The following is a 26,686-nucleotide window of genomic DNA, read 5'->3' as shown; positions in this document are numbered from 1 at the left end:
TCGACCTTGGCCAATAGTAGTCGTTTGCTAGTAGTTGTACCCACCCCCGAAAAACAAACCCTCCACCCCAGTCGTAGCCAAAAAAAATCGAAATGAACAAACACCAGTAAAACAAACCAGAACGCGCCGCCGAAAGATCGTAATCGACCATAATGGAGCAGCAGTCGGTGAAGCAGTGAAGCGTGCACCATAAACCATTGCTAGCCGGATAAATTGTGCAGAAATGCTCCCAGTGTGCGCTGGCGAGATTAAATCCGATTACGGTCATACGTCAGTTTAAACATGGATTTTGATTTATTTTTCTTTAATTTGTGTCTGCTTGTGCAATTCATTCCACAATGTGCAGCGTGAAAGTATGCATACGGCTAATCCTACCATTTAAATCATTCGTTACGTGCTCCAGGGGGAAGTAATTGTGATGGCGATGGATCGATGGAGTGAACAAACAGATAAAACAACGGTACAATTGTTGATCCCCGTGAGTGTGCGTGTTCGTGCGGGGTCAGTGGTTCGCGAGTGATGCAATAGTGTCGGTTAAAACAGGTGGGGTAATTAACAGAATAATAACAGCCCGATTTGAAATAGGCCACGTGGCGTGGATATGTTGGGGCGAGTGAACGATTTAACGCGTGCCATGGTGCGATGTACGGTGTTGGCGTTACTCCTGTGTTGGGTCGGCCCGGGCCACGACAGGACATCGGTGGTGTACGCGTCGGTGGACAGTTCCCCGGCCGGAGTACGCCACCAGCAGCTCGAAACGGAGTCGCCGCTGCCCGCCAAACCGTTTGGAAACGTGGTGAGCCGATCTACGCGGAACCAGCAGAACTGTACCGATCAGCCGTCCAACTCCAGCGACGGTGGACAGCAGGACCAGTCGATGGGGGGCAAGTTTCTCAAGTTTGCCATCCTCCTGCCGGAGAAGCCGAGCAAGCGGCGCGACATACGTATCCTGTCGACGGTGCTGCCAATGATCGAGCAGGCCACGCAGATGGTGACCGCTCCCGGCGGGCTGCTGGAAAACTTTCGCATCGAAATCGACCACCGTGACACGCAGTGCTCGTCCACACACGGGGCGCTCGGGGCGTTCGATATTTATCTCAACCGAAAACCAGGTGACGAAAGATAACTCCCGTGCGATTGTTTGATTGGTTTCGCCGACGATTTCGTTACTGCCCGAAGAACTGATTTAAATATGGCTGAATTTAGTTTCCAGGAATCAAATCAAAGAAAATTTATAAACATGACATTACTGTGAGAGATTTTTATAATTTAACTGTTAAAAAAAGTTAGATGGCTGACGTTTTCAAAATAAATTGAGAATCTTTTAACCAGAAAACCCCCCACCAATAACGACAGAAGAGTATCAAGTTTTATCTTGGTACGGTAATAAATTGATTTAAACTAAACCACTAAAAACCATGTAAACAAGGAACTTAACAAATGAGGCTCCTCTTTATGACCACTCGCACAGGAAACGATGTTTATCGAACCGCTGGATCTCGCTATGCTGCTGAGTTAGCGCGTTGCTTTACATAATGGCCATCCAGAACCTGTTCCATTCCATTGGAATCGGTCGTTTGGTTGGTCTCCGACAAGGGCAAACTTTCAGGAAGCCCAAAGTGCGTGCCTCCAATGACATCGGGTATTAGTTTTGGAGTAGAATGGTTAACGAGGATGCATGAAAAAAGAAGGAAACAAATAATCAATCAAGACATAACAAATGTTTTTTTAAAAGGAGCAGATAGTTTTCAATACTAAAAAAATAAAATTACGCTCATATGACAAAATTATTTTCTGAAGAGGATCTGATTTTAGAAAAAAAAATAGGTTTATTGATTGGAAAAATATCCAAACCAAATCAACAACGCTGAACATTATGCTTTCAGTCGAAAGAGAGCGGATTGAAATCAGAACTCAACCGATAATACCAAGCTAATGCTGAGCCTCTCTTTGCCCACAGCGTCTGGCCCATTTCACCGGCGGATCAATCGGGCTCGTTCACTTGATAGATCGATGGGCTTAAAAACTGATGGATTTTTCTGTAGATAATAATGCCCAAGTCAGCGGGAGCTTTGTGAAATGCGTTTGAACAAACGAAACAAACGAAACCAATTTGATGATTAATCTACGAAGTTCTGATTAACTCCTGCCTGCAGCGAGAAGTGGTGAAAAGTGGATCGTATTTACGAATGGTCCTAGGTCGGAGTTAGGATTATTGTAACCAATCAAGAGGGATTTGTATAAGTGACCTTTAACCAGTTCTAAAGCGAATTAAATTTTGTCAACGATATTTAACAGGATCCAAAGCAAAAGTAAAATAAAAAAATTGAATTTGTGATTGTCTAAAATTGTACCGTTCCACCATGATATGTAGAAAGATCACACAAAGGAGGAATAGATAGTATAAACAAACAGTGTTTTACACAAAAATTAAGATATTATAATAAAATATGCCAACACTTGCAGAAAATTACATTCGAGACATAGAAGCTTGTTCTCTCAAAAGCGTTCACAAGAGCATTGTAATTTCAAAACTTAGCTGTACCAGCTCTTCTTAGCAGGGATTTATTTTTATTCGGAAACTGACCATTACGAAACGATGTTCACTTTCTACCATCTTCCTTGATCACCTCGGCTGTGGTCCAAATTGTCGACACCAGGATCCCTTCTGCAACCAACCGTATGTAGATCTGTAGAAGAAACGTGGTGGAAGAACGTCCAACTTGGAAGTGAAGCCAAAACCGCAATCCCAAAACCAGACTATGAGTTTCAGCGAGAAATAAAAACAGAGCACCGAACCGAAAAAAAACCCACCATGCGGCAACAGGTCGTGTCGTCTTGGCCCGGTGGCGAAAGTGAAAGGTGATACAAGCCCACGGAAGGTTAAGTTACGAAAGGCCACCGAGGACCGGGGGTTCTGCTTTTCCGCCTCTGTTAACCCTTGGTGGGCTCGACCTCCCAATGCTTCGTCGACACTTACATTCGTCACGAAACAACATTAACACTGCCGCTTCCATATATTTAACGTTACCTCTTTGGCCCAAATATGTGCATCCGCTAATTATGCTAGGTTCTCAAAAACCAAAGCTGAGTTCAAACCGGGAAGATATTTTCCAACTGAACAATTTTAATTCACTCCGCTCCCCCTGTGGAAGAGCTTAACTCAAAAAACATAGTGCCCTTCACTCCTTTACCGGTCCGAGTTAATAAGGAGGTCGATAAAGTTCTACCGGTTTGTATGTAACTGCGCGCCATCCAAGGGAACTATTTTTAACCCGAAGACATAAATATCCTTTCACGAGCGGCCGATGTAACGGTGACCGAATGGAAACCGGGTATCTCCAAATATAAACCGACAGTTCTCAGCTCCTCGCATGTGCGTGCCGGAACGGTCTGCAACGATCCTTTCGAATTCCAATACCGGCGCCCGGGGTCGGCAATGGAAATTGTTCTTGGTCTCTTTTTGGACTCCACAGCTCCGAACATTTTGTGCCCGGATCCTAGTGGAGACTTTTACTTTCCTCCTACGTGTGGCGGCTGGATAAGAAGGGCTCGAGCGCTGGACCAGTTTCCACTTAAAATCCGGTAATTGAATGGTGATGTGAACCCGTGTGCCGTGCGTGTCGCACCACCACGAAGCCCCAGAAGGATACAAAGTTCCCTCCCCCCAGTAATGGTCGACCCGTAACGGCGGGTTTGGCCTTGCACTGGAAGTGAGAACACCAGAGATCGTACGCGGGAAGAAGAATGTAGAGCAAGCTGGTAAGCGCGGTCTCGCCCGGACATTGGCCGAGGAAAGCCTTGTTGGGTTTAGATTACAGCTTCCCGATACGGTTCCCATCGAATTTCACCGCCAACTGCTTGATTCGCGGCATTTCCTGTGGGCGACGCTCGCCTGTAAAAGGAAAACAATGCAATAAATTAAAGACCCCGTAAGGCAAGGTGTCCTTTCGAAAGCTGCCCCTGTCACCACTATCGTCGGAACGGACATTTTTCACTATCCCAATATTTATTCTGCCTCTTTTTATTTCCCCCGAAATCGGTAGCACCGTACTTTCTCTCGCTCACGGATCGCACTTTCACCCGGGCCCCGGTTATCACGCAAGCCTTTCGGCAGCGTTTGGTTTTGTTTTACATACAAATAAATTGAATTAAATAGAAAGCATCGGTCGATTGTAATAAATTCAGAATGTTGCTCGCCTGCTCGTCGTCACCCATCCCATTTCGAACGCGCGATGGAGGAAAAGCAAGCGACACACTCCAATTCCTTGGATGGTCGCCGGAGATCCCATTATTGGTGACATAAATTGTTCGAAAGGACACACTTGATCCTGCGAAACTTTTACCGAAACCGGAAGGATGCTCCCGAAAGAGGTCACGGGTATTATTTTCACGGTGCCGATTCTTGTGAGGGTACTCAGAGTACGATGGAGGGGGTTCACTAAAAAGTATCTCATGGTCAGTAGCGCGGTGCAGTAACAGTCGTAGACGTATTTTTATGGTTCCACCGAAGCGGATCTGGATCACAGCTAGAGCACAATGTGTGTACAAAGCGTTCATACTAGTAAATGTATTATTAATTGGGCATTTATTTGATTGCCGGTTGAAGTGAAAAAAAACAATAAAAAATAAGTAATTCAACCGGGATTGCAGTAAATAAGTTTACCATGACAGAAGCGAACAGATTTATCGGTTTAAAGTCGATTTCGTTTTCAAAAAATATTTAAAGATAAGTAACATGGATGAACAATCTATCAAAAGCGGTTATACAGCGGTAAACAGTTTAAAATCAACCCAAGTATTAGTTCTGTCAGTACAAATAAAACGAGTCATCAAATTTAAAAAATAGTTAAAATCACCAAATTTAAAAATCATGCAAAATGAACGTAATCGATTTGATTCCTGATTGAACTGATTGAGGCTGGGCAGTAACGAAAGGGGGCGACATTCTGGGCAGGCTACCCCGCCACCTACTCAACACCTCCCTCCCGTCCTCCCCGACGCGCAGATGTGTTCTTCGGGCCGATCTGCGACTACGCCATCGCCCCGGTCGCCCGGTACAGCTCGGTCTGGGGCATCCCGCTCATCACGACCGGCGGCATGACGGAGGCGTTCACGCTGAAGGAACCGAACTACCGGACGCTGACGCGCATGGCCGGCAACTACCACGAGTTCGGCGAGGTGATGCGCGAGCTGATGCAGCACTACAACTGGACGATCCAGTCGTACCTGTACCACGAGTGGGACGAGAAGGCCGGCCGCGGCTTCACCGACTGCTCGATGGCCATCAATTCCATCATGCGGGCGATCAACAGCAACGACACGATACCCAGGGTGTTCGACGAGGATACCGCCAAGTACGACGACTACCTGGAGCTGCTGCGCAAGATCGAGACGCGGGCCAGAAGTAAGTATGGTGGCCACGTGGTCGCCGCCCTAGAAAGGGGGTGTGCGTTCCCAGGGATCGGGTCGGGTACGCAGGACGCCATCTTTATCGCCCACCCGGGCGACCTTGCCGAAGCGGTATAGCGAGCCCCACAATCGACAGGCGGTTGGTTTCTCCTTGGTCCTTTTGCTGGCAATTTGGGTCTTGAAGGTCCCTACCATCGGTTCTCCCCCCCGGGGAATGCCAAGGTTAAGATCATAATTTTATTGCACCATAAATGCATTCACGATCGGCGGAAAAGGTGGCCGGACCGATGCGGCCGGCATTGTGCGTGGTGAAGGTGTTCCGCCGGTTGATTGGACAGTCATTCAAATTACACCTTACCAGTTTTCGTCAACAAATTGTTCCGTTTCAATTAACGAAACGATAAAATTTTGAGCCCTTTTTTGTACTTTGCGCCTGTCAACATGGCGGCCTAAGAGTTCCCCCATCGTCATGATTTATTACAACCGTAGCGAAAGGAGTCACTTTTAACCGCACCGGACATAATTGTCGAAAATGGTTAGCGGTCAAATTGCATTCGACAGTTCCTCGGATGGTACCGTGCTCGGGTAATGGAATCGGATTCCGTTCCGCTAAAACCGTGCAAAATATCCACAGACACAACCGTGGACTGGCGGCTAAAAATTACCACAGAGTGCATGTAGTAGTTTGTGGTAGTAAAAACACAAAAACCATGTGAAAACCCAAACCAACACACCAGACCAGTTGGTTGAAAGTAATATTCGAAAATCGAACGTGGTTGCAATTACACTCTTTCGTTTTTAGTTTTTTTTTTTTGAACCCTCTATGAGTTATTGTGGAGTATTTTTACCACCAACTGGTGAGTGCACCACTTTTTTTTTATATGCGGTCGATAGTGCACACGAGGTGCATTTCCCATGTCGATGCCTGCCAAAAAACGATGTACCTCTGTTGGGGTATTGGCGTTCGATTGGCCACAAAAAGGTATTCCGACGACGAGGAGAATGAGAAAAACCGGATGACCGTTTGAATCAATCATCCTTAGTTTGCTTTCAAACGCTGATGAAAAGTGGTGCAGAAAACTTTCGTTGCATGAAAGCAGTTTTCAGCTCTTTTTACTTATTTGTTTTGCTAAAAAACGTTTATTTTTCAAACAAAATTTAACGCAACTAACAATCTTGCTGGTGGTGAGTTTGATACTTTTTGTTTGATAACACCATAATGTTGATTAGAAATGTTGCTTGATGAAATGTCTTCTGTGAAGTCAACTCAACAACAACTAAACAATTATTGAGCAGTATCCTTTCTGGCGAAACAACAAGGCCATATGACGGGTTTTCAGCCGGCGTCACGTACTGTCTTGAGGAGATCGGCACGGAGCAGGCACTCACTGCATTCGAGAGCCAGATCACATCTAACGAGGATTTCTGCACACCACCACAGCAAGTGATCTAAAGGATCCTGCGGTTGAAATTATCCTCTTATTTCGAGTGAATAATGACAGATGAAAAACAGGGTGGGTGCATCCCCAACACTCAATCTCACCCAGTCCCATCCTCATGGGGTGGGTTTCCGATGAAGCCGCAAAATATAACAAAAGCAATCGAATGGTCGGCTCGTCTTGACGACACGTTTGACGAGTGTGAGTAAACGTGTGCCCTATCGGTATCCGAACGTTCGAACGAGACCGAGAAGGTGGGTGGTAATCGATGATCCTTTTCCGGTGCTTTTGTGGCCTTCGGAAGCTGACGCTGAGGTATGGAATGTGAAGCCCCATGTCGGAATGAGCCAGATCGAACATCCGCATTCAGAGCCGCAATCGGGCGTAAATCCTGGCCACTACACAATCCCTACGAGTGGGGAAAGGAACTGACTTGAAACGAGTTCACATCATGCGGAGCACAGAGGGAAGGAATTATCCAACTGCCAGAGCCAAATGCTTCCGCATGTGCCAGAAAGCCGTTGCCACGTCAGCATCACTCAAAGCACTGTAAAATCGTGCGCAAATTATGAAACTCACCAAAGAACAAGCTCACCCTTTCGATCCATTATGTAGCCGTGATTTATGGATTGACGATGATTGTCTGCGGTTTATGGTAGTTCCGGGCCGAGCCAGCTTTCCTCGCGCACCGAATCCTCTACCCGAACAGGCTATTCCCGTTTTCATCATACACAATATGCATGCACGACTTTTCATACTGGCGAAAAACCTCACTACTCTTTTTTTTATAAAATGGGATTCCAAACTTTAATGCCCTGGGCGTTTTATTCTAGATTATCTTATTCACTGTCCTTTTGAACACATGCGGTACTTTTTATCGAAAATCCAATTTCAATCCCTTCGCCAGCCTTATTTCAAATTACAACATTTATTCACCACTTGATCATGATTTCCTTTTTCTCATTTCACACCGTTTGCGCTTTCATGCAGATCGTTTCTATCATCGGCATTTGGTAGGTGCGTGACATTTCGTTTTTTAATTAATCAAAAGTAGTATTTGAAACCAACAATTGGCGTGTGAACAAGTAATTCAAGTAGTTTCTTTTACCATTATTCCATTATTTTGTTTTGAAACAATTGGAAGTTAGAACTCATAGTAGATAGTCATTCAGCAAATCATAAAATGTTATATTATATACTAAACGATTAATTTAAACGATTATCACTTGAACAAATCTTTCCACCCATTCGCTCATCAACCTATAAAGGTAAAAGTTTTAAATCCACTTTGATCGAATGCTTTTCTTCAAATCGAACAGTGGGGGGAACCTTCTCCACATGGATTGGAAATAGCTAGAAATAATCAACTGAAACACTTGGTTGCTAAACTTGAAGTTAATCCTCTTAAAATGAAAACCTCCATTTTAATCTATCCATTCTTACCATACAAAAGGCAAACTATTTCTTGTGTGAAAAACTATCCTGTACACTTTTTTTTTTGAAGAATAGCTTGTCTCGAGTAAATGCCTTCCACGAAAACGGAGGAGTTTGATTGTTTGCCTTTAGAGGATTAGTTTCGGGTTGCACCGAAATAGCGATGGAATGGTTTATCTTCTTTTTTAATCCCCAAACTTAAGCCGGATTGGTGGTTAAAATTAGTTTTCAATGGGTGAGAAAGTTTGCTTTGCGTCTTGTGCGTCTGAGTAAAACTTGTTTAAAATACAGATTATGCTATTCCGTGCCCACAAACGAGCAGACATCGAACTAACGGACAAAAGATATTAAAAAAAAAAGTAATAACCATCTCGCAAAACCTCTGTCTGTTGGGAGTGGAAAATCTTTCAGTCTTAACAACGGAATTGGCAAGAATTTCCCGTCAATTTTTTTTTTCATTTGCTGGTGGAAAGTCTGAAATTGTGTTCCCTCCGGTAGACGAAACGGAGGAAACAAATAGAATGAACTTCATAGCAAACAACTAGTTTAAGATGCCCGGCAGGCGAGCCGACAGAACGCCAGCCAACACAATGTCATTGTCTTACCTCCATCCATCCCTCTGCTCCGTACATTCCGGAAACATCCTGGATGGAAAACAATATGATTTTCTTTCAGATTTATATTTGTTGTTTTTTTTTGCCTGCTCTCCTTTTGATACCTTTTACAACAATGAAACATTCTATGCTATTTTTATCCCTTTCACCATGTTTGGTCTGCTTATTTGTTAGCGTACCATTAATGATTTTTAATTGACACCTCCGACATTTCCGGCACGATGTTTGTTGGGTAGCAAATTTGCCGAAAAATTTGAAATCGTTTTACAGAAATACTGTTGAGATAGTTTTTATAGTAGCTGTTTTTATTTTCTGTACAGTAAAGTAAAAGTTTTTCAAAACCTTTTTCTTTTAAAACTGTATAGTAAATAATGTTATACTTCCTTAACCAAATCATATTTGTATCATCCTAAAGTAAGTCATATAACATCGGTTTAATTCCAATTTCACCACTCGCGTTAAGAGTTTCTAAGTAAGGTCGGTTAAGGTTAAGATGGTCGGAAGGAATTCTGCTTCACCTCTCAACACGGAGTCTCAAAGCTGAACCATGAAAGGAATACTTTTTGCACTTCGGCACGATCCACGATGGTGACCTGCACTGACGCATTCCGCTTCAGGCACGTGTGGACGATCATAAATTAAAGCTCTTAAGAGGACGGTGTCGGAAACTTTCCTGCTTCTTGCTGTCCGTGTTTCGCTGCATTGTGCTCGTCTGTGCATGGTTGCGTCGGAAAAGCGTAATGGGACAGAAAAATACAGCTGCGATGATTAAATTGGTTAGCAAAATGGTGCAACCGATGTGAAACTCCATAATGGATGAAGTGGGTTTAATTAAAAATCACTACATGGGTTGTACGTTAGCACTTGTAAGCCCGGCAAACTGTTTCTCATACTAAAACCACTGGGAAAGGTTTCGGTTTTCGAATTCTGAATCCTGAATTATAATAGTAATATAGCATATTGCAGAACAAAATGATAAGCTGGCTTTCTTTTACAGCAAACTGGTATTTCAATCTCATAGAAGTATACTGCAGTCATTTCTGGAACAATTCTTCGAAGAACCTTGTCATTTGATTCTTGCCGACAACAGGAAATGGCATCCACAGCATCGCAGGTAGTGAAAGGTGACACTGCGAACAAATTGTTTTTGTTCAGAAATCAACATCCTCCCGCACCGGCATCTGGAAGGAAGGATGAAATTCCTAGTGAAAGAAGTTTCATCTATCACACGGAAGGAAATTACATTTCCATGTTGATGGAAAAGATAATCATACGCCGGGGCAGTCAAATTCGTTTCGTTTCATCCCTGTGGTTTTGAAAATGACATAACAAACAAATCGTCGTGCATATATTTTGGAATTTTTTCACTTCTATCTTACCCTTCTACGTAGAATTCGTTTGCTTGCTATTTAAATTTGTTTTTTCTGTTTTCTTTGAATATTTTTCAAACGAGTTCGGATTATTAAATGTCCTTTCTGTCCATTTAAATGCGCTTTTATAGAACGATGAGGCTCTAAATGCACAAGGCACTGACATAAGTAAAATCTACACCTTTTATCTGTGTATTCATATTGTCACCTTTTTTTTAACTCAACGTAAGAAAATAAGAATTGGCTAACACTTATTTAACTTAGAAATATTTCTAGAGAAACTAATAATATTCCTTGGTAAACAACCCTTACTGATTCTCCCTTGAGCTGTGGTTTCTCCTTTGTGAGATTTGTAAATGAAACCATACAGTTGCATGTTTTTCCATGTCCACCGTGCTTTAAAGACATTTCCAGAGAGTATCTCCCATAAATCATCACCTTTCCCGTGGCGCTTTTTGCCAACCAAGCCACCCGAGAGAGCTTGGCCTCATTTAACCCAAAACAACGGCATCCTTGAAGGCACGGAACACGCCGCAATCTCACGCCGCGTGAAACATAAACATTGCTCCTATCCGGATTGCTTTGCCGGCAGATTTCGGCCGGGGGAAAATCTTCCACAAGCCACGGAAAACTCGCTCATTCTCGCTACCCACGCACGGCTGGCTGCCTTAGGGCCGGGTTGAAGATTATCTGAATGGAGGGCATGTCTCCGGTGTTTTGTTTTGCTTCCAGGGCGTAGAAAATAGAACGCGAAACTAACTAGGAAAGCCAGGAAAGGTTGCAGGTCTGGTGGTCGGTGGCAAAGAAAAACACTATCCCTAACCTGACACACGGATCCGTTTATGTAAACACCAGCGTTTTTCTCGTTGATTCTTGGTATCGTTCTTCGTTTGCCTAAGTCGCTTTCGTGCTGACACCGGAAGCGATCCCTTCCAATGGTACAACAAAAAAAATCAACTCACAAAAAACACAGGCATCCTTTACGGGAGTAAAAACCAAACGACAACCCCATATCGTGCGTCTCCCAAGCAGAAGGCGTTGGTGTGATGAAAACTTATGGTCCGCCTGCTCAAAAACTGATTGTCCGCTGTCTGGCCATTTATTAATTTCTCGGCTCCTTGAATGAGCGGCAAACTTATGGGCCTCTAGCGTGGGCCGTGGGCGGTGGCGGACCAGCTTTTCGGCTGAATGGATTCGAATCGGGCGTGAAAAAGGATAATTTTGGGTTTTACGCCGCCGACGTTTGGTGTGATTCCTTTTGTTTTTCGGTGAAACCGCAATCTCGAACCAACCAACCAACCGTCCATATTTATGTGTTCACTTTCACAGGTCGTCGCTGTTGTTTTGCGGCTCGGTAGCGTATTATTTTGAGTAATATACGGTACTTTTTTGTTACTCTTGCAAAACCCTTCGTGTTTAAATATTGTTTTAAATGTTAGTCGCACAAAAGAAAAAAAACAGTCTCGAAAAATTACGAAAAGTTGCAAATTCTGCAAACGTTATTTATGCAAGGTGATAGTTTTACGGGAAGTGGAAAGCAAATCGTAAACGAGATGAAACTTTTGCCCTGCAAGCATTGCACAAAAAAGCTTTTCCAAGCGTTCTAGCCATTTAAATTGCTCCCAGGAATGTGTTTACGAGCATACTTTTTCAAAGCATTTTGGGGAGAGCTAAAAACAAAATCCCTAGCAACAGTGTTGGAACACATGCTAAACAAACAATCCGTTGGGAAGCATTTCGGAAACCAGCGGCGTAACACTTTCCTTTCGTTGTTGCTGTTATGTTGCGAAAAGTTTAACGCTCCTTTCATCATTTCCAGCGGTGCTTGATTTTGTTTGGCTTGGAGAGGTTTGTTCGCAACGATGCAACTTTTCGGCCAGCCAGAAACGGTTGGCAGCATGGTTGCTACTGCACGTAGGATAAGCAGTGAACATTTTACACTCTTTATGCACTGCCTATGCCGTGGCGTTATGCGGCCATGGCCGACCATTCGCTTCGTGCTGGTGCATGCTTTATCAAAAACATTCCAACCAACCGATCAGTCAGACCGGGGGATGACGCTGGAATGTTGCAGAAAACCGCTTGTTTGTTATTACTTTTACAAACCAAAAACAATCCGGCGCACGACGGAATGCCGCGTGGATGCATAAAGTAATCTTTCACGCGGATATTAAAAACAAAACTCAAATAAAAAATCATTGTTTTCCCGGCAGTAGAACCGAATACACCCGGGCAAATTGGTCGTACATCCTTATTCAAATAAGGTTCGTAAACAAGGACCCTCCGCACCGGGAGGGATATATTTTAATAATTTTCACCACAATCCTTCTCCCGCAAATACTGCAGGAAACGTGTGTTTTTTTTTTCGTTCACTCGCGGGAAAACCAGGCTCGGGTGCAACATTGTCATGGGCAGGCCTTCGAGAAGAGTTGAATATCCAATTTAAAACTCCTCTTTTTAACGTCTTATTCTGTTGCAGATAACCATCTGCACGGGACAAATTGTGTTATTTACTTTCGCGTTGTAAATGTAACTTTGTTGATAATCATCGACCTCGAAAGAGCAATATTCTTTTCCTGCGAATTGCTTCACTTTGATTGGAAGCGCATCAATCCTTGGGATACTTGGAAAGAGAGAACAAAAATACTTGGGAAAATGGCTTTATGCTGATAACTTGTATTACAGTTCCATTTATTGTTATTATTTACAGCGTATCGTTTTTCGTTTCGAATCTCGTTTATTTTCCTGCATTATTATCCGTAAAACCTTCCCTTCGTATGTATACACACACATATATGCCCACAAACATCCCTGTACATAGTCTCGAATTTGCACCGGCAAAGTATCCAGCAAGTTCATCCCCAACTCATGTGTTGGGCCAGATAGGTTAGCAAACAAACCATCCCCCAAACAGCTGCCGTAAACATCTTTCTGGCCAAATACAGCGCGCGGAAGCGTCACGGTTTTAGGTCTTGTGCGCCATCGTTTGAGAAGTGATTCTATTTTTATCCACCCACCCACCCTTCGTAACCGATGGAGAAGGATAAGACGGTGCACTCCGTGAAGCAGCGTTTCGAAAATTGGCCATGAAAAATCTATTGCAAAGTACAATGACGGCCGGATTATCTGGGATCAACTCGGTTGCGCTTCGCTTCCGGGATGAAACAACTATTAATTTCACCTCCGGTTGTGTCGTCGTGCTGATATAAGGAAAACAAATGGACTTCGTTTTCAACACCCGAAAAAAGTAGAAAATAAAAAAGCATGGAAAAATCAATACGCCGTCTGTATCAGAATCATCATTTAGTGCTCTTCTTTTCTCCTTTTTTCTTCACCAAAAAACATTCACTTACATAGAAACACTTATCACCGTTCACCCCCTGCTCGCAAATGACCGGAAAGCGACGCCATCGAACTGAACATCCTTCCACACTCCGTTTCGTATCACAATTAGTCGCCTGCCTGTAACTATGTGTTCTTTCCTACTCATTGTTTCTTTTATTTACTTCCCATCCCAACCCACATGTGCCTTCCTTTCAGCTTACGGCGCAGAATTACTGATTCCTTTCACTACTCTTCTTTCTCTTCCTCTCGAATCTTTACAGTCGTGATCATGTGCGCCAGCCCTTCGACGATTCGGGAAATTATGCTGGCGGCCGCCGAGCTCAACATGGTCAGCAGTGGGGAGTACGTTTTCTTCAACATCGAAATATACGGAAGGTATGCAGGCTTCGTTTTGAAATCAATTGTTTGTGGGAGAAAAGCTAGAATCATGCATGAGGAAAATCGTAAATTGCTAACCATTTTTAAAGAGATACCATCCACTGGGAAAGTTGTAGCAAATAAGACCCCAAGTAAGCTTAAACGAACCCTTAGGATGTTATTTAATCGCAACCTACATAAACCCACCCTTGCCGTTATTTTACCTTGGTTTTCATCCCTTTCAACTACACACGAACGATCCACCTTTTCGACTTCAACCGGCACAGTGTAGCACATAGTTGGTAATTTGCTAAAAAGCTAACCCACCGTTCCGCGCAAATGAGATGAGCAAATAGTGTAGGAAAAACGAGCGAGAGAAATATGAAAAATGCTTTCGTCGTGCTCCGTTTTTCGTTTGTTCTACCAGCCCGACCAGACTAGATTAGTCCTCTATGCGAAATTATGCTTCAACGTTCCGTTCTAGCTTGTGTGCTAGCGAAAACGCGTTCGTCCTCCCGAGAAGACGACGCTTTCAGTGTACGTTCCACTTGAAGCCTCCACTAAAAGTGCCTCCGTCGGCGGACGAGTGCCACTGGGGTTTTTTTTTGCATATTTTCATTCAACCGGCTCTAGCAAGGGCGATCTATGAGATGAGCCCTATTGCTGGAGGGGGCTTAGATGGGGGTACGAGAAACCAAAAAAAAACCAGGCGCCCCCATCGCCCCCCGAGGAGGGAAAGGAAAAGTGCGCCTTTCATCTCATTTAAATATCTCACCGACCGCGCGTCGTTTCTCATTTTCCCGTTTCTCCCCGACCGAACCGACCGCCCAATCGGTCGGTTACCGTTTATCGCATATTCAAATGTGTTCCCTCCTCCCAGCGTTGACGTTGTTTTATTTTGTGTTTGCTCTTGTTTAAGTAAAGTGTTGTTTGTTTTTATTCGTGTCTGATGCGACTTTTGACTTTCCTCCGGATTTGGGGGGTGGTTTTTTTTCACAGCATGACGGCAACAAAGCAGCCACCCTGGTACTCCAAGAACGATACCGACGAGCGGAACCAGAAGGCGAAGGAAGCGTACTCCGCCCTGCTACAGGTGGTCGCCCGCGAACCGGAAGACGACGAGTATCGTCAGTTCTCGCAGGAGGTAAGTGAGCATCCGACCCGAGCCAACTTCCATACGGCGCTATTCAGCACTCAGCTCGACTGGGGAAGGATTCATCGTGGCGTACAATTAAAGGGGGAGAAAAAGAATGACTCCCCAAGGCTTTAGTGGGAGGAGAATAGTTTCAATTACTCCGCATAACAGTGATCATGGAAGAATCCCTGGACATTCGAACCGGCCCGGAATCCTAGATTGACCGGCATGATCTGTAAAACCCGGCGGATCCCAAGCTGACCAGCAAAAAGGTCACCCGCATTCTCCCGCTGGCATTGGGAAAAGTTTTGCCCCGCCCCCAGACCATCAGACCGGTCCGCCCAGCTCGTGTTCAGCAAAGCGCATGAATGACAAATGTCACCAGGATGCTTGTTGGCGGTAAAACTTTGGCCATTGACGGGTAGTTGGTTTAATTTTTCCAACCCATATAGTTCTTCCGGTTGAGCGAGAGGAATTTTACTGCAAAGACGTGGAGGTTTTATTTTAGCTTGTTTTTTTTTGCGAAAGTTATAGCATTCTTCCACCAAACCATTCCTGAATTCCGGGGCCGGAAGTACAGCACGGAAAGGGGGCAGTGTGTTGGTATTTTCACGCCACCCTTCGGACCCGAACTTGCCTTCGTGGTGCGAACGAAAACTTCCGTCGATCTCTCACCACCGGGTTCGCGGGTAATAAATAGGGAAATTGTTTTCACCGAGTTTGGAGGAATGTTTGCGGACGTTAAAATGCACTTGCACGATCATGAGCTCGGTAGTAAAATTTCAATCACGAGCACCACTTGCCCGTGCCGGATCGTAAATTGAACGGGCTGAGGTAACATTTTGCACCCATTATGGGCACTTTCAACCGAAGTCTTAATTTTTTGTTTACAAACTTTCAACCAACCCCCGTACCTTTAGGAGCTGATTTATCCTTCACCTTGGGTAGTGTTTCATACCCACGAGACCGGTTTTGCGGTGTGGGAAATGGAGGCACCCAGTCTTTTGTAAGTGTGGGCTTGTGCTTCAACCAATGGGTAATTTGATTTGATATCATTTCTAAGGAATATTATTAAATTTAATCGTAGCGATGGCCTCACCTTGAGTCAACTAAAACCCCACAAAACTTCACGTCCACCATAGTCAGAGTTAAGCGCCATTAGGTTTATTAGTCCTGGCTACATTTATAAAGACGTTCGTCAAATCCCTGCCAACACCTTTCGCAACCGTTCAAATAACACAATCAACTTTAATGAATCTAATGCTCGGAAAGGGCTTCCCTGTCCCTTTGGCGAGGCCAATCCGTCCAACCGATGGCCCGTGATGACATCCTTCCACCGGTCGCGTTCCGCCTCCAGCGATTCCGGCTCATTACCGGAAACCGATTTTCCAACCCTCGGGGCGAGGAAAATCTCCGCGTCCGCATCGAAATGAAGTAGTTTAAAATCCTGTTTTCTTCGATCCGCCGGCGTGTTATCCTGGCACGACGTGGCAAAACGTCCGTTTGCTCCGGCACAAGCGTTGGGGTAAAAATTGTCCAATGGTCCTCCGATCCAATCCGGGCGGGTGGAGAGTACGTGACGAGAATAGCAACTTAAGCCTGCGAGCGGTGAGAACTGGTCGTGGACGTAATTCTAGTTAGGAAATGCGATGGAAAATTGCTTCCCGCTATAATCCGACCGGGGTTTTTGTTCGACTTGAATGAGATTAGATGTTTTATTTTGTCCCCCCCGGACGTCACACAGTTCATTCGCTGAAAAATGGCCGCCGTTTGAGGGAGAGGTTTCCGTGTATTTCTCTGACTTTCCGAACGTTGCCCTTCCGTTGTTAGGTGAAAGAACTCACCCGGACGAAGTACCAGTACACGTACGCCGAGGACGAACCGGTGTCGACGTTCGTGACGGCGTTCTACGATGCGGTGTTGCTGTACGCCTATGCCCTCAATGACAGTATAGCGCAGCTGGGCGAACAGCGAGCCCTTAAGCATCCGATCAACGGAACTCATTTGGCGCAGCTGATGTGGGGCCGCAGCTTCAAGGGTATCACCGGGAATGTCACGATCGATTCGAACGGTGATCGCATCTCGAACTACTCGCTGCTCGATCTCAATCCGGAGACGGGACTCTTCGAGGTAGGCACCAGAATAGCTGGAGCGGTGTTCGGCTGGTGGAACTAACGGTGTTGAAATTTCGATCGCAGGTCGTGGCGAACTACTACTACGGTGGGGGACTGCAGTTTGTCGAGGGTAAGGCCATCCACTGGGCCGGGGATCGCAAGAAGGCGCCACCGGATAGGCCAACCTGCGGCTTCGATGGGTCACTCTGTCCGGACAACTGTAAGTACCATCCTCTTAACAGTAAGTGGCAGTACTTAACGCGTTGTTCCTCCTGCAGCAATTCCGGGGTACGCCATCCTGTCGCTGGTACTCGGCGTGTGCGTTGTCTGCATGGGCATCGCGTCGTTCGTCGGCTACCGGCACTACAAGCTCGAGGCGGAAATCAACTCCATGACGTGGAAGGTGAACCCGAACGACGTGCTGTCGTGCAATCCGAGCCGCGGCCACCGGGGCAGCCTGCACTCGATGGTGAAGCGGGGCAGCCAAGCCGTAAGCACCGAGGACCGGTTCCGACCGCCCGGCAATCGTGAAAACCAATCGATAGTCCCTCCCCTTCCATTGCAGACGATCTACTCGGAGGATCTCAACTCGCTGCCCGGCGACCGTCAGATCTACATACACTTCGGCTTCTACAAGGGCTGCAATGTGGCGATCAAGAAGATTAACGTGCAGAACATCAGCCTCAACCGGTCGCTGATGCTCGAGTTCAAGCGCCTCAAGGACATCCAGCACGACCATCTGGTGCGGTTCTACGGTGCCTGTCTCGATCCACAGCCGGAGCCGTTCATCCTGACCGAGTACTGCCCGAAGGGTTCGCTGCAGGACATCCTCGAGAACGAGACGATCAAGCTGGACTGGATGTTCAAGATCTCGCTCATGCACGACATCGTCAAGGGGATGGCGTTCCTGCACTCGACCGATCTGCACTCGCACGGTGCGCTCAAGTCGTCCAACTGCGTCGTGGACTCGCGCTTCGTGCTGAAGATCACCGACTTCGGGTTGCACCAGTTGCGCCGTAACTGCGAGGACTCAGATGTCGAGAGCTACGCGTATTGGAAGAGTAAGTTTACTCCTCCATACTAGGTCTCCTCCACCATCACTTCAACCTAATTCCATATTCCAACCCGCAGAGCTACTATGGACCGCACCGGAATTGCTGAGGCATCCCCAGTGTCCCCCGGCGGGATCCCAAAAGGGTGACGTCTACTCGTTCGGCATCATCATCCAGGAGATCGTTTCCCGGCAGGGACCGTTCTATCTGGGCACTGAGGAGAAATCTCCCAAAGGTACGGATACTTACTTTCCCTTCCTCCTAAGACCCGACACGTCGCGCCCGTCGCCGAAACATAGGAAAGCAACAGATCGACGGATCGAAGCCCTCCTCACTCCGGTTCGGTTCGGGGAGCTTACGATTCGCTTCCTCCAACGCCTCCAACCACTGCAACCGGGACGGCTTCCACCGTTGGTCCTCCCCCGGACGCTCCTCTCGAAACCGCTGCAATGAGTACTCGATCGCTTGCTCCCAGCTTTCGATGATTGGAATCTTGTACAGGCGTATCGTTTGCTTCGGCAGCGTACGGCGCCGAAAGTAGTCACTGACCAGCTCCTTGAACGGATGTCGTCGCTTCAGGCGGAACTCGGTGATGCTGCCGCCGGCCTGGATGCGATCGTTCAGTGGCTTATCGAACAGTGGTACCTTCTGCAACAACTCAACCGCCCGACTAGGACCCTGGTCCATTCCCTGCGACGTCCTCCTGGGAGCTTCCACTTCCCGTTCGGCTTCCTGCTCGCGGCGAATACGTTCCAGATACTCGGAAAACTCCGACTTTCGCGGTATTTCGTAGATTTTGTAGCGCGACTTCGTGGCTACCGGCTGGACCGGAGGTCTCTGCACTATGGAAGTTCGTGACCGATCGGATCCACGGGGGTCGTCCGATGTTCCTGCAGCTTCCAGTGGTCTCAGCTGTATTGTGACAGTTTTACCACGCTTCTTGGACGACATCTTTCCTCAAGCCACAAAACTCCACCAACACACTAGCAATTTAGTTGACATTCAAAATAATCTCTCCTTTTCCTGACACTAGATGTGTCAACACAGCCAACTTCGATATAACTTTTTCCGCATCCTTTTCACGGGACTAATATGTTTGGTCTTTCTCCGAACTTGTTCCAGAAATCATCAAACTAGTCAGAGACGGACCGGGGGTGCTGGGCGTACCCTTCCGGCCAAAGGTGGACGAATCGTCCTACGAGGACGTGAACAACATAATGGTGAAGTGCTGGGCCGAGGAACCCTCGGATCGACCCGACTTCGGGGGGCTGAAAACTATCATCAGGAAAATCAACAAGTAAGTAACAAAATGGCAGAAAGTTAAAAAAAAAAAAAGACGTTTCTATCAGAAACATTCATGGTTAATTTATGATCGTTGATCTACAATTGAGCGGGATTCCAAATATTGTATCGAGCGGAAGTAAAACACCGAAGCAATTCTGCAGCAACTCAAATATAATTAAGTGGGCAACAGATGCAATCAACTCCCGCCGCTCTGCTCCATTGGCAGTTCGATGAAGGGCTCCAATCAGTGAAAGCGATAGCAGGCAAGCGAGAATTTATTACAACCAGACGTGTTTTTTCCTCGAACGAAAGTACTCCCATCCCAAATTGCGCAATATTGATGATGCTCACGAACCGGTCTCGTCTTGAGCATCCTCGGCGCTTGCCAATTTTATTGGACGTTCATAGATAAGCGAGGGAAAGCCGTTCGCCACCGTTCCATGGGAACTCTCTCTCTCTTCGCCACCCATCGCCTCAATTGCGAAAAAGTGAAACAAGCCACGTTCAAGATGTGCCCCTTTAAAGGTACCATATGCCGCCTTCCTTTACACCCGGCATCGAAGGCTAATGATGAAAATCTGTTCGCTTATTGCCGACGGCGTATTTGCCTTTTCCACCCCACCTCCAGGGCTTTCGGCCAAGACCTTCGTACGAAATTGTGTCAAATCGTTGTCAATTTGTCAGTTCTTAGACGCTCCATTCGCTTGGATGTTTCTTCCAGCGGAGCGTTCAACTGCATGTTCACGAAAAACGATTATTTTAATTTATCATTTCCCGAAAACCTTTCGCGGGGAATTCAAGTTTTTGTCTTTGCCGAAATTTAAACATCAGACGCGAGGCGATTAATTGATTAATGTTGAGATTAAAAGCCCATTCGTTTATTTTAAAATTTACCCAAAATTGATAAAATCGTTTGAAATTGTCGAAATTCGATTTCGAATAAAAGGAATAGAACAATGCATTATACGATCATACCTCTTTCGAAGTACTCTAAAATCTAGACCCATAAATCAAGAATTCTATCTTCCGTATAATGCAAGCGAACAGTTCCCTTATCATTCGAACTGAAATCAATTCTACTCCATCATTCACCGGCAACACGCCGAGACCCAAACGCAACTTTCGTCACAATGCCTGTTAAAATGTTTCCCAGGAAAGGGTCACGCTTGTGCTCTACCTTTTACTTCCTTTCTATCGACACGGCGTCGTCACACCGTTCCAGACTCCGTCGCAACGGAAACTCAATTTTCCGAAACGAATGTATAAAAAATGTTTTCCTTTCTTCATTTCACGTGATCGAATGAAGCCGGTTGTTTTCTTTCCCTTCACACTAAAGACTTGAGCCAATTCACCGTAGGCATAAAAGCTACATAGGTTTTTTTTCTCGTTTTTTGGTCAAATAAATATCAATCTACCGTAGATCAACAATAAGGAACACCGCACGGGTTGGGAAATTGAAACACATTGAAAAGGGTTTTTGGTGCTATTAAAGCTCGCAACTAGTAACAAAGACAACCAGCTAAAGCGTCTACACCGCATAGAGAAACTTGATGCGGTAGAAAAAATACCTGGCACATAGCAAATCGTGTGGCACATGCGAACCACAAGAGGTATAAAGAAACTAAAATGTAAATATTCTGCAGCACAGGGAGACATTGTTCGGAGTGAAAGGCTAACGAGGTAAATGAAATTTAAAATTCATTTGAAACAAATAAGATTTTCCTTACCCGAACAGCATACAAGCGGTCTTTTTCTACTCCTGCGTTCTTTCTCTGTGTTGCACTACAGGCGAGCTTTCCTTTAACGATTTGGTTCAATCCAGTTAAGAAAATGTCATTAATTTCTGTCGTGTTAAGACCACCTTCCGTCAGATGATTGCTTACTGTTGATTAGGACACATAAAACTGAAGAAAACACGGAGTGATAATAGGCATAGAGCTAAAATATCCCAGACACAATTACATTCACTCAACGGAATGATCATTTTCTTGCTTGCAAAGTTCCACCAAATTACATTTCAACTCAATTTCCCACCCCATTCCCACTACTAAGTGCAGGCAGTTTCACTTTTCGCAAGTTCTACCTATCGCCTTCACTATTTGCCATACGAACGGTGTTGGAGTAAACTTTCCCGAGCGCTCCCGACCTAAACGGAACCAAGCAACTGAGACATCAAAGGCCAACACGTGCCATCCCTGCCCGGGCGTGTAATTACATCACTCCGGAACCAACAGGACCGGCATCAAATTGTCAGTGGCAGTGAGAATGCCAATCAGCAGAAGTGCGAGCCCTTCGGGGAAACCGTTTTGACTTCTGATGAGTATCGGATCAAACGGTTAGGGCCACATAATTAACACCTTTTTCGGCTTGGCCAGAGACTTTATTTCACACCATCTAAGTACGGTATTCTATTACAACCAGCTCAAATTGCCCCTTCCCAAAGTTGGTGCCAAACCTCTACAAACAACAGGTTGATGCTGCCGAAGGGTTTTCCATCGGTATATTAAAATACCCACAAGGGTGTTTTTATTTCAAAAGCCGGCAATCTAGAAAGGGAAAGGTTTCTTTTTATCATTCACATAAAATGAACAAACAAAAAGGCACATTATAAATTCTGTAGTCCCATTTTGAAGCTCCGAGAATAAAAAAAAAGGAGGAAACAAATGTTAAACTTGTAGAAATTGAAATAAATGCAAAACCATCAGTTTCCAACTTCGTTCTCGAACCGGCACGGGTGAAAGTTTGCTGGAAAACTACGGACAAAACGATTTAATTAGCAGCCAAGGTTGAAAAACATACTATCACCCATTCCAGTATCCCGAAAAAGTTTCCTCCTTCCGTCTGGGAAAAGCACACCGTTTCGTGACCACTTTCGCAAAAGTTTTTTCTCATTTTCCATGCTCTTGTCTTGACCGGTGGTCCATGGAGTGTGCAAACACTGTTGTACTTCCCAGGGAGATTACAACTGCCATTGAACCGTAAAGACTGGTTCAATGTGTGAAAACCATTACACTTAGCTTTATGTTTGTTCTTACGTTCTCCGGGGACGGCTGAAAGCTTCTGGCCCGAATATTTTCCCGAAAACCATCACTGTGACCGTTTTGTCGTCTTTCTTTTGCAGAGAAAATGAATCTGGTAACATATTAGATAATTTATTGCAACGCATGGAACAGTACGCGAACAACCTGGAGGCTCTCGTGGACGAGCGGACGCAGGACTACTTCGAGGAAAAGCGCAAATGCGAGGAGTTGTTGTACCAGCTGCTGCCCAAGTGAGTCATATGGCCAGCCATTTAAATTCCACGACAGCTGGTTCGGTGGAATCGATTACCGGAAGAACTGACTGTCATTGACATTTACTGTGATTTAACTTTTCCGATTTCCATTTATTTCCCCCCATTCCAGATCCGTGGCGGCGCAGCTGATCGTGGGCAAATCTGTGATAGCGGAAACGTATGATCAAGTAACTATTTATTTTAGCGATATTGTCGGCTTCACCTCCATTTCAGCGCAAAGCACCCCGATGCAGGTCGTCGATCTGCTGAACGATCTCTACACCTGCTTCGACTCGATCGTCGAGAACTTTGACGTCTACAAGGTTAGTCCGAGCAAGCTTTACATGCACATTTTCCCTCTCTAATTGAATTGTCAAAAATGAATGAACTATTGGAATGGTTACTCTCACTGCTTGGAAGATTAAATATGTATTTAATACAAATTTAAACTATATTGATCGATTATCATGTTGTCGTATGTTCCAGTGTTCAGTTTAGTCAGTCAACTTTTCCAATCATTTCCTTTTTCTCCCTGGTTTTAATTTATACCATGTCCAAATGATATGTGCGCGTTATTCATTCACTCCGTGATTCAATTCAAATGAATTCAAAGCACGTATTTGACTTTGCCTGTTGTTGAAAAATACCTTTCCATGGCAATTAAAACTTGAGTGGCAGTGTAGAATTTTGGTTACTCTTCACCAATTGGCAAAGAATGTTCACCTTCCACCGTTCGCACCGTTCATCCATCCCCTCAACCCCAGGAAGCCCAAAAGATCCCCCCAAAACGCAACGATGCGATCGATGAGTGGGAGAAAAAATCGACGAAGAGCAATTAATTTTCGTTTTTCTCGAGCCTGGAATGCTTGATTGCGTGCGACTTTTGTCGCGAATGCCAGTGTGAGCCCTTTGCTTTCCAGAGTTCGTTTCCACCCTCGGGGCGTGACTTTCGTCCCCCTTTCGCTCGACGCTTGAGAAAAGCAAACTCATCAGTCACGCCGGGCCCAAATCTTGTACATTCATGCTCCCACGTCCGTAGGTGGCTTATGACTGACAAAAGAGTAAAAAAAAAAAATACCGTACCTACATATTGGATGTTTCAACTTTGTGACTTACTTGTTTCCTCCGGCCGTGGAAAAGGAAGTGCGTGCGACACAAATATGTTTTTCAGACAATTTTCGTCACTCGAAATCAAATTCCTCCCCCTCCCCCCCCTTCCATGGGCAGGAGGATGTCAAAGTCAATTTTATTTTTTTCTACGTACACACGGAACTTTTCCGAGCACGAAAAGCACTCAAATCTGAACCGGGGCGACACCGATTGCGCACCGAAAATGACTCAGAACTTTTGCTCGCACTCGCGATTGTTGAATGTTTGGCAACTTTTAAACTTTTCCTCACCAAGCCCGGGCTTTCTTTGTACCGAACAAACAACGGTAAATTTTAGGTATAAATATTTTTCCACCTAACCATTGCTACTTAACCCAGGGTGCATATTTTAAAATCAGAGAAACGATAGCAGGGTTGTACATTTTGTACATTTTTCCTTACAAATCATCTAGAAAAGTTAAACAACAACATTTGTTACGATGCGATACGATTTCCCGAACAGCTCATAACCTTTCGGGAAAAGGGATGGAAAAGTTGTTGTGTGACGCGATTTAGCTTGGAAACACAATTGGAATGAAAACGCTTGCTAACGAAAAAGAAAACGTACAATTCCCCCCACTTGCAGGTCGAAACGATCGGCGACGCGTACATGGTCGTGTCGGGGCTGCCGGTGCGAAACGGAAATCTGCATGCACGTGAAATTTCCCGCATGGCCCTGCGACTGCTGGCCGCCGTCTACAAGTTCACCATCCGCCACAGGCCCAACGAGCAGCTCCGGTTGCGGATCGGACTCCACAGCGGTAAGTGGGACGCGCCTTCCTCCACTCCCAATCACAGTTTTGAAGAGTAATTGTCAACACAACCGTCTGCACCCTCTCTCGGACTGCTGGTGGGATTCGTGAAGCTGGCAGGTGGAAAGTTAACATCCGCCCCTGCCATCGCGACACGAAGGACACCGTTTTTATTTTCCTCCACGTAAAGTCTCGCACAACAGCGGCCAACATTGTTTGTTGGGGACAGTAATTGAAAAGAGAACCTCCGCCCCCCGCCCGAGTGGGCAGCAAACGGTTCGCTGGAAGGTCCAATTGTCCGTCAGTTATCAGCACCACGAAAGCAATCTTCTTCTTCTTCTTCTTCTTCTTGGCGTAACGACCGTTGTCTTGGTACTGGCTACCCGATAAGGGCTTACTAGACTTTTTCCATGTTTTTAATTACGTGGTTAGCCAGTCTGAGTCAGATATTAATTTATAAAAGTGATTTGGTGATCCAACTGATCAAACAATTTTTCAGAGACCGGTTTGGATACATTTGCTAGGTAATTTTTTTATAATTACATTTTTCATACAACGTTTTGTAAATTAAACCTTTTTTCTCAAAAGAAAAACAAAGAAAAATCGAAGAACATCAAACAAACTGTTTTTTAGCCATTTTCAAAGCGAATGTTGTATTTTACACATTTTTTCTTGCTGTTCCATAATATGAAATCGTGAAAGTATTCCTGGCACAAACAAAATATCTGTTTGAATGCACATTAATTGAAATTATCCTTTTTTATCAAGACAAAGCTGTTGGTGCAAGCAAAATGGAGAGTTGTTAATGATTGAGAAAACAGGCTAACCTCCTATTGAATCTCATCGATTGTGCATTTCAATCTGGCAAACAAGTCAGTGGAACTAAAGGCTCCCGTTGAACAGGAAAAGTAGATGCAAAGCGGTTCAATTTGTGTTCCTTTAGTCCGTCCCAGCCCCACCTATCGATCGGTTGATCCTTTTTTAATTAACAATCTCTCTTGTTTCCGCCTGTTTTCCGATGCGCTGAAAAACCAAAACACAGGGCCCTGTGTGGCCGGAGTCGTCGGGCTGAAGATGCCCCGGTACTGCCTGTTCGGGGACACGGTCAACACGGCCAGCCGGATGGAGTCGAACGGCGAAGCACTCAAGATACACGTCAGCCACACCACCAAGACGCTGCTGGACACGTTCGGGACGTTCGACCTGACCGAGCGGGGCCTGGTGCCGATGAAGGGCAAGGGCGAGATGCTCACCTACTGGCTGAACGGCGAGCGACCGGCCCTCGAACCCCTCGCGCCCCCACTCCCGAACGGTCTGCTGAAGCCGTCCACCAACGGCACCAACGGTCAGCTCGGGAGGTTGCTGGCGACGGACGGCGTTGGAACGGCGGCAGCGGCACTGGCCGCGGTCGTGGTCGGCACGACTGCCCCCTCCGACACCGCCCAGTCGCCCGGCAGCCCTCCGGCCACGCTGAACGGGTCCGCACCGACCGGCATCCTCACCAACAGCCATCACGGCGGCCATCACCTGCACCACCATCATCACCTTCATCATCACAACCTCAACAACAACAACACGCTGTGCAGCTTCAACAACAACAATCCGCATCGGAGCAACAACAACACCGCGGCAACCGCCGGCGCCAACTCGTCCAACATCAACAATAACAACAACAGCTGCCATAGTAACGCCATAGCAGGCGCCGGCGTTACGCCTAGCGCCAAAAAGCTCAACAGCGTTACGTACAGCTTCGCGAAAGCTCCGCCAGTGGCGAAGGCGAAGCTGGTGCACGTGTCCGAGCGTTCACCGTCGGTGGCGAGTGGTGCCAGCAGCGTCGGTTCCCTTCCGCCACCGGAAGTTGAACCATTCTGTGGCGGGGGAGGCAGTGGAATGGGGGCGGGTGGGGTAACGAAATCGGCAGCCAACAACAGCGTTACGCAACCGTTGCTCACCTGA

The 26,686-nt window shown here is 45.8% G+C and overlaps 1 protein-coding gene across 1 annotated transcript; it reads left to right on the top strand.

Annotated features, from left to right (window-relative positions):
* The first annotated feature begins 634 nt into the window (after positions 1-634).
* Positions 635-26,686, top strand: LOC131272213 (atrial natriuretic peptide receptor 1). Its single transcript, XM_058273877.1, has 14 exons — positions 635-1,112; positions 5,009-5,407; positions 13,875-13,989; positions 14,971-15,115; positions 16,937-17,236; positions 17,305-17,440; positions 17,499-17,710; positions 17,786-18,281; positions 18,352-18,507; positions 19,395-19,569; positions 22,678-22,827; positions 22,961-23,153; positions 24,565-24,739; positions 25,773-26,686. Exons 1-14 carry the CDS (start codon positions 635-637, stop codon positions 26,684-26,686), a joined length of 4,044 nt encoding a protein of 1,347 aa, XP_058129860.1.

The sequence above is a fragment of the Anopheles coustani genome, chromosome 3 (assembly GCF_943734705.1).
Source record: "Anopheles coustani chromosome 3, idAnoCousDA_361_x.2, whole genome shotgun sequence".
Lineage (NCBI taxonomy): Eukaryota > Metazoa > Arthropoda > Insecta > Diptera > Culicidae > Anopheles > Anopheles coustani.
The sequence above is the reverse complement of the archived record's forward strand: the minus strand, read 5'-3'. Positions and strand labels throughout refer to the sequence as shown.